General features: G+C 43.6%; 1 protein-coding gene across 2 annotated transcripts in view; it reads left to right on the top strand.

The window, feature by feature from the left end:
- The first annotated feature begins 224 nt into the window (after positions 1-224).
- olfm2a (olfactomedin 2a) overlaps positions 225-9,251 on the top strand; it is a 210,288-nt gene continuing 201,261 nt past the window's right edge. Inside the window, exons 1-2 of one of the 2 annotated variants that reach the window (XM_067972828.1) lie at positions 225-273; positions 574-633. In XM_067972828.1, the coding sequence (XP_067828929.1) occupies positions 577-633 (57 nt within the window). In that variant the 5' untranslated portion in view covers positions 225-273; positions 574-576. Of the gene's footprint in view, positions 274-331; positions 634-9,251 lie in introns of those variants that run through there. The other variant, XM_067972827.1, reaches the window with a different exon arrangement.

Here is a 9,251-nt window from a genome sequence, read left to right as displayed (position 1 = left end):
AGTTTATCTATCCGTGTGTGTGTGTGTCTGTCTGTGCTTTAATTTGTGTCCAAGGACCCTTACCGTAACATATTTGCATTGCTAAATTGCTGATTGGCACAATATATTTGAAGAATTAAACAGAATCATTGGCTCCTGCTCTCTTTCTCTCCTTCCTTCCCTCCCTCTCTCTCTCTCCTTCCCTCTCTCTCTCTCTCTCTCTGTCAGGCTCTTCCCTTGCTGGAAGCCCAGTGATGCAGCAGCAGCCTCTTCCCAACAGCTCCCTGTACAAATGTAAATATATATATCTATATATCTCATTCCTGTTTTGGTGCTATTTTATTTTCCAACTATCAGGCACTGTTTCTTGCCCCCTCCCTAACAATTGGGTTATGACAGAACTGTACATCATTGATCAAATGATCTTTGTGGTTAAAAGTACGGTAGCCTGCATGGAAAATTGGCTATAAATGCTGGATTAGATCCCTCTCTCAAAACAAAATACCATACCCTGAGATCTTCAGATCAGAAGTGAAGAGGTAGCTGCAAAAAGCACTGGTGATTTCTCCCTCCTTCCCTTTTTTTTTCATGCAGAGAATGCATTTGTTTATCGTCTTCTCTCTGTTGCTGTTGCTCGGTCCAAGCCCTTGTCAGGTACGTGCTTTTCTATTTTTTCTTTTAAATTTACGATCAGTTCTGAATAAGGCAGTAAAGGTTTGCTGTGGCTCTGTGTTGCTTGGGATGCATGGGACAGTATTACTCAGGGACTGTTGTTGAAAAGATCCCTCGTGGTACTCTTTCTGCATAAATGTTTTTTGTATTTAAATGTCTTGCCACGGGTGTTTTAAATGGATAAGATGTGGTTTTTACGCTTGTCGTTGCTTATCTTGTCAGTCGGAGGGTGAATGCTTTATTTGCCATAAACTCCAGGCATTGTAATCTTTTCGGTGAAGCTCAATCTACAGTACAGCCACAGACTGAATTACACATGGTCCTAGAGGCATCCACTCACAACAGACTAGACTCACTATCATCCGTGCATGTGCACATACACTCACTCACACTCACAATCCGTCACGGAAGCAGCCTTGCACACGTGGAAATACATTCAAACACGCAAGGCTGGAGTCTTCTGGTTAAAACCGTATTGTGTGTGTGCCTTGTGTTCTTTAGAGAGACTCTTAGTTGAACCTCCTAGTTAAAACTCTTAAGTTTTATCTCAGTGTAAAATATGTGTACAGTCTTTACGTGTAGGTTTACGAAATCCAGCGCCACCTTGGACCTTTAGCTGAGCAGCGCGGTGGGAATAGGTAATTTTGTTGATTGTTTCCTGTTCGTATATGAATTTTGTTTTAGCCATTTCCTGAGACAAATTATCTGGCTTGTAAATTTGTGAACTAAGCCGTATAATCTCCAAAGGATCAACTGAGAGGAGGTCTCACAGAGGTGCGATGATTAGTAAATGGTACAGAAAAGGTAAATCCCAGTCATTACTTCAAACTGAACCATTAGTCAGACAAGGTAGCCCATGATCAAAGACAAATTTAGAAAGTTCTTCATAGAAAAAAAGAGAAAAAGAAAGACAGAAACTTACTTACATTTATATAGCACCTAAGGACATCCCAAAACACTTTAGAACCAATGAAGTACTTTTGAAATGTAGTCACAGTTGGAATGTGGGAAACGCAGCAGCCAATTTGTGCACAGCAAGGTGATAATAACCAGATAATCTGTTTTACTGATGTTGGTTGAGGGATAAATATTGGCCAGGACACCAAGGAGAACCCCCCTACTCTTCTTCGCAATAGTGCCATGGGATCTTTTACGTCCACCTGAGAGGGCAGACAGGGCCTTGATTTAACATCTCATCCAAAAGATGGCACCTCCAATGGTGCAGCACTCCCTCAATACCACACTGAGAGTGTGGGCCTAGATTTTGTGCCTAAGTTTCTGGAGTGGGACTTGAACCCACGACCTTCTGACTCAGAAGGTCACAGCTGATACCCAGTAGGTCTATGGTCACAGTACGGAATCTGATGGGTGGTTTTGGCTGACGGACCACTGGTCTACTGCCCAGAAGAAGCAAGTAAATGAACTGTTTGGCAATAATTCATGCTGCATCATATATTATCTTCGATTGCAGTGTGAACTCACCCAGACAGCCAACACGGCAGCTCTGAAGCAAAGTTCTCAGAAGAGGAACTGAGCATGCCCAGGTACTCTCCGATACCACAACAATATACACAAGCTGCCATTTCCTTTCATTGACCTCCGTCGTGTAACCTTGATGATATCGGCATTAGGAAGAATATTTGCTGACAGGGAATGTTCCTTGGCTCCTACGAACATGTTGTAATCTAGTAACTCTGGAAATGCTGTGCCTTTAACTGGCTGTCATAACAACTTGAAAATTGACTGTTAATTTTTATTATTCCCAAAAATCCAGACTTTTGGAATAAGATATATGTTTACACAAATTATTTGTACATTAACAACAACAACTTGCGTAGTAAAACATCCCAAGGTGCTTCACAGGAGCGATTATCAAACAAAATTTGACACCGAGCCACATAAGGAGACATTAGGACAGATGACCAAAAGCTTGGTCAAAGAGGTAGGTTTTAATGAGCGTCTTAAAGGAGGAGACCGAAGCAGAGGGGTTTAGGGAGGGAATTCCAGAGCTTAGGGCCTAGGCAGCTGAAAGCACGGCCGCCAATGGTGGAGCGATTAAAATCAAAGGATGGTCCTTTAGGCCAGAATTGGAGGAGGGCAAAGATCTCAGAGGGTTTTAGGTCACGGAGATAGGGAGAGGCAAGACCACAATAATAGAAGAATATTGTTCTCCATTCCCCTTGACTTTTTCCACATGGAATGTTCCCATTCTCAACTGGATAAACTAGGGGTGACACCAAGTGAAAGCAAGATGAAAAAAGGGGAACGAAAAATGGTGGCAAGATTGACCTATGTCAGCCTCATGCGCTACTTAACAGCTAATTCTTTTGAAACCTTTATTTTGTAAATTTTGTGCACAGCAAGGTGAGGGATGTTACTGCTGGTGATTGAGTGCTTCCCCCTTCAGACCAGCATCAACATCAAGCAGTCCCATATCGGGCATGGTTAGATACAGAGTAAAGCTTCTTCCACTCAAATCCCCACCTCAGAATATCAGCTCACACTGGACCAAATTGTGCAAATCCTACACCAGACTTAGTGGGAATTGGCATCAAGTTCATGTTATTTTTTGTGAAATGGGCCCATGCCAACCAGGAGTTCCACCAAGACTAATCACAGTTCTGGCCTCTATATTATGAAAAGGATATAAGGGCACTGGAGAAGGTGGAAAAAAGATTTACAAAGATGATACCAGAACTGAGAGGTTGCAACTACCTAGAAAGGATGAACAGGCTGGAGCTCTTTTCTCTAGAAAAGAGGCTAAGGGGTGACCTGGTACAGGTCTTTAAAATTATGAAAGGGTTTGTTAGGGTAAACGTAGAGAAGGTGTTTCCACTTATGGGGAGTCCAAAACTAGGGGCCATAAATATAAGATAGTCACTAATAAATCCAATAGGGAATTCAGGAGAAACTTCTTTACCCAGAGAGTGGTGAGAATGTGGAACTCGCTACCACAGGGAGTGGTTGAGGCGAATAGCATAGATGCATTTAAGGGGAAGCTGGATAAACACATGGGGGAGAAAGGAATAGAAGGATATCCTGATAGGGTTGGATGAAGAGGGGTGGGAGGAAGCTCATGTGGAGCATAAACACCGACATAGACCAGTAGGGTTGAACGGCCTGTTTCTGTGCTGTAAATTCTGTTTAATTCTATAGAATTCTATGAAAGAGGGAACACAGACAAGAAAACCCAATGTGGAATGTTTCACACTTTAAAATAAACGTAAACTATAGGATTTATTTTCATTTACTATCACCGGTTATCTTATTGAGTGTAGTTCCATTTAAAATAGATGCTGACCCTGGACATGACATGATGACAAGTAATTATACCCTATGATTTGATGGGCAGTGTTGCCAGGATTTAATTGACTAGACGATGCAAGGGAATGTTATTTTAGATCTCATCCACAAGTGTTAACTTGGCTCAGTTGGAATCATTTTGGCTTCTGAGTCAGAAGATTGTGAGCTCGAGCCCCACTCCAGGAGTTTAGTGCAGAACTTAGAGAGTATGGCATTGTTACAAGTGTCATTTTTGGATGAGATGTTGGACCAAGGACCGTCTGCCTTCTTAGGTGGACATAATAGATCTCATCATTCAGAGAACGGCAGGACAGTTCTCCTGGTGCCCTGGCAAACATGTCTCTCCCTAGGGTAAACTGTTGGATGACAATTCACCTTGTTTATACACACAGGAGACCATTGTTATGTGAGCAATGATGGGACGATATCAAGACTTTTGCCACTACAAACAGATCACTGGCTCCACAATAGAGGGGCAGTGTGTATTGGTTACAGCTCACAATAGACAGGTAGTGTGTATAAAGCTCACTATAGACAGGTAGTGTGTATAAAGCTCACTGTAGACAGGTAGTGTGTATAAAACTCACCATAGACAGGTAGTGTGTATAAAACTCACCATAGACAGGTAGTGTGTATAAAGCTCACTATAGAGAAGCTGTGTGTACTCGATAAAGCTCACTATAAACAGGTAGTGTGTATAAAACTCACTATAGAGAAGCAGTGTGTACAAAGCTCACTATAGAGAGGCAGTGTGTCCAAAGCTCACTATAGAGAGGCAGTGTGTCTAAAGCTCACTATGGAGAGGCAGTGTGTATAAAGCTCACTATGGAGAGGCAGTGTGTACAAAGCTCACTATGGAGAGGCAGTGTGTACAAAGCTCACTATGGAGAGGGAGTGTGTACAAAGCTCACTATGGAGAGGCAGTGTGTACAAAGCTCACTATAGAGAGGGAGTGTGTACAAAGCTCACTATGGAGAGGCAGTGTGTACAAAGCTCACTATGGAGAGGCAGTGTGCACAAAGCTCACTATAGAGAGGCAGTGTGTACAAAGCTCACTATGGAGAGGCAGTGTGTACAAAGCTCACTATGGAGAGGCAGTGTGTATAAAGCTCACTATGGAGAGGCAGTGTGTACAAAGCTCACTATGGAGAGGCAGTGTGTACAAAGCTCACTATGGAGAGGCAGTGTGTACAAAGCTCACTATGGAGAGGCCGTGTGTACAAAGCTCACTATGTAGAGGCAGTGTGTACAAAGCTCACTATGGAGAGGCAGTATGTATAAAGCTCACTATAGAGAGGCAGTGTGTACAAAGCTCACTATGGAGAGGCAGTGTGTACAAAGCTCACTATAGAGAGGCAGTGTGTACAAAGCTCACTATAGAGAGGCAGTGTGTACAAAGCTCACTATAGAGAGGCAGTGTGTACAAAGCTCACTATGGAGAGGCAGTGTGTACAAAGCTCACTATGGAGAGGCAGTGTGTACAAAGCTCACTATGGAGAGGCAGTGTGTATAATGCTCACTATGGAGAGGCCGTGTGTATAAAGCTCACTATGTAGAGGCAGTGTGTACAAAGCTCACTATGGAGAGGCAGTGTGTACAAAGCTCACTATAGAGAAGCAGTGTGTACAAAGCTCACTATGGAGAGGCAGTATGTATGAAGCTCACTATAGAGAAGCAGTGTGTACAAAGCTCACTATGGAGAGGCAGTGTGTATAAAGCTCACTATAGAGAGGCAGTGTGTACAAAGCTCACTATGGAGAGGCAGTGTGTATAAAGCTCACTATGGAGAGGCAGTATGTATAAAGCTCACTATGGAGAGGCAGTGTGTACAAAGCTCACTATAGAGAAGCAGTGTAAAAATACTACGTGCAGGAAGAGCAGTTACTTGACTGGTGTCTACGAGGGAGGCTGAGGAGCTGAAAAGCTGTGCTGTTGAGAGTGTTCCAGTTTGGTACGAAGAAGTTAAGATAAATCTTACCTGCACCGGAACTTGTGCTTTTAAAATTCTTCAGCAGTCATTGTGAGTCGTGAGATCATGGCAAGTTAGAATTGGATGCAGACTCATTCCCAAATTCCAGTGGATCTCAAATGTGCGCGAATGTTGGATACGAAATTTAGTATTTATTGGGGGTAACTTTGACTTTGGGCGCTAGTGTAAAACAGGCAGTGTGGGCTACACCACCCGTTAAATCTCCCGATATCGCACGTTTCACACTATAATCCAAAATCAAAATTATCCCACTGACTTCTGCACTGAGCCATTCACTTACTGAAATAAGACTCAATTGTATCAATACACTGGTTTTCCAGCCAGTAGTCCTTTTACAGGAACATATGCAGTGTTACCCACTGTGAGAGCATCTAAGTCAACATCTGTAGCTGAGGTAACGCTGGCCGTAGTATCTACAGGAAAAGACAGGGAGAAAAGCTCCTCCTACCGCTCACCGAGTATATCCAGTGAGTGCCAAGAAGCCCCATGCTTTCATCTGTGTCCTCTAGTTTTGTGCTCACAATCCAAACTAAACATCTATGTCATCTTTGCTGCTCAGCATTTTAAAAATCACAGAACCTAACAGCACAGAAGGAGGTCTGTTATGCGGCATTTTATCAAACGCCTTTTAAAAGTCCATATAAACCACATCAACCACAATACATTCATCAACCCTAACCGTTATTTCATCGAAGAAGCTTGTCAGACACGATTTGCCTTTAACAAACCCTTGTTGGCTGCTATTTATTAACCCATGTCTTTCCAAGTGAAAATTAGTTTTGTCTCAGATTATAGTCTCTACAAGTTTCCCCACCACCGACGTTGGGCTGACTGGCCTGTAGTTGCCGGGTTTATCTCTCTCCCCTTTTTTCAACAGGGGTCTAATATTTGCAATCCTCCAGTCCTCCCATATCTAAGGAGGATTGGAAGATTGTGGCCAGAGCCTCTGTTATCTCCACCCTTATTTCCCTCAGCAACCAAGGATGCATCCCATCCGGACCGGGTGACTTTTCCACTTTAAGCGCGGCCAACCTTTTAAGTACCTCTTCTTGAATCAATTTTTATTCTACCCTATATTTCAACCCCCCTCCTCCTTTACTGCGACATTGGCAACATCCCCTTCTTTTATGAAGACAGATGCAAAGTACTCATTCAGTACCTCAGCCGAACCCTCTGCATCCAAAAGAAGTTCTCCTTTTTGGTCCTGAATTGGCTTGGGTCAAAAGAGAAAGAAAGACTTGCATTTATATAGTGCCTTTCACGACCTCAGGACGTCCCAAAGCCATTGAAGTACTTTTGAAGTGTACTTACTGTTGTAATGTAGGTAACATGGCAGCCAATTTGCGCACAGCAAGGTCCCACGAGCAGCAATGAGATAATGACCAGATCATCTGTTTTTTAGACGTTGGTTGAGGAATAAATATAAATTCCCCTGCTCTTCTTCAAAATAGTGCCATGGGATCTTTTATGTCCACCTGAGAGGGCAAACAGGGCCTCGGTTTAATGTTTCATCCAAAAGACGGCACCTCTGACAGTGCAGTGCTCCCTCAGTGCTCCACTGGAAGTGTTAGCCCAGATTTTGTTCTTGAGTGGGGCTTGAACCTATGACCTTCCTGACTTGGAAGTGAGAGTGCTACTCACTGAGCCCATGCTGATGTGCCTGGCCTTGCCTTATATATTTCTTCAGCAGTGCATTTAAGGAGATGATCAGTGCGAAGCAGGAAACAGTCACAATGCTGCAGTAGGCTTGCTGTTGTGAAACTGGAGATAAAATGTTTGGAGGGGAGCGAACAATTGCTCTGGTCACTGTGAATAGCAACGTTGTAAATGGGTTAAAAAGAAACATGTTTACAATGTCACTACACATTGCCCTTTGCCCCATTGATGCAGGCTCTGTGAAAAGCCAATTGTTCTGCACCTGACCGATGTTGCATCTGCATTTAACTCATAAGGCTCCTGTCCCAGGGGACAGATTATCCAACGGAAGAAAATCGGACAGCCCCTACCAGAGCCAGCCTGATTTAACATTAGTTAACTTAAATGGGTGGGAAGATGGGTGGGCTCCCTTTTGGGCATGGGCCCACCCACGCCCCATTCGCTGTGCCCAGGTGATCCAATAGCCCAAGTCGTGGGAGCAGGTAAATCTACCCAGTAGCTGCTAAGATGTCACCCAGCAATGCCAGCCCTGAGTTCAAAGTTCACACTGCTCCCCGTGAAAGGTGAACAACACCACCATTATATTCCAAATACCTCTATTAGAGTGAATATCCATCACAGGTTATGATCTCCCTTTTGCTTAAAAACTCTAGTTGTCCTTTCTTGGTCTACACGCCACATTGAGCTGTACTATGGCTGAGAAGTTAATAACAGCTTCTCTGTGCAATAGCTCTTCTTGGACCAACAAAACTAAGGGCCATAAATCTAAGATGGTCACTAATAAATCCAATAAGGAATTCAAGAGAAACTTCTTTACCCAGGGAGTGGTGAGAATGTGGAATTTGCTACCACATGGAGTAGTTGAGGCGAATAACATAGATGCATTTAAGAGGAAGCACATGAGGGAGAAAGGAATAGAAGGATATGCTGATAGGGTGAGATAAAGTCGGGTGGGAGGAGGCTCGTATGGAGCATAAACACCGGCATAGACTGGCCTGTTTCTTTGCTGCAATGTAATTCTATGTAATACATCTTGCTTGGACCATAGGTTGTCAGCGTTCCACTGATTGTGATATAAAAACTCTGTGTGCGGCACTCAGTCCTGACTCTTTGAAGTTCACTTGCTTGATTTATTTGGCTCCTTGGTTTTTTTTTGCAGTGGGATTGTTAAGGTCGCTACTGGACTGTGTCTGCACTTCCTTCCTCATGGAACTGTGGGACACCTGTGAAATGTTATTTATTGCAGAGAAAGGTGTGAAACAGCGACAATGGCAGCCTTGAATCCAGCGTTCTGATGTCGAGGGGTCGATGCATAACAACCTGTGTATCCATCCAAACGGTGCTGCATCAAGTGATAATGATCCCAGCTCTTAAAAGCATAAAATTGCTTTGCACAGATGAAAGATTTGAAGAAGGAGTGAGGCTATTTATATATCAAACATTTTGGCATGATTCTTTTTGTCTTTCCGATTTTCTCCCTTGCTTCCCTGAAAGCTCCGAGACGCTCGGTACATTGCAGGTGTACCAGCTGTCTCCCGGTCCCTCACTTTTCCCAGTGAGTGTCAGCAAGCTGTTTGCCTGGGATGGAGGGGAGGCGAGGGGGGATGAGGGGGGTGCAGCACAATTAAAAGGGGTGATCTTTCTGGGGGCA

This window comes from Heptranchias perlo, chromosome 37, assembly GCF_035084215.1.
Source record: "Heptranchias perlo isolate sHepPer1 chromosome 37, sHepPer1.hap1, whole genome shotgun sequence".
NCBI lineage: Eukaryota > Metazoa > Chordata > Chondrichthyes > Hexanchiformes > Hexanchidae > Heptranchias > Heptranchias perlo.
This window is presented reverse-complemented; position numbering and strand designations above follow the sequence as displayed.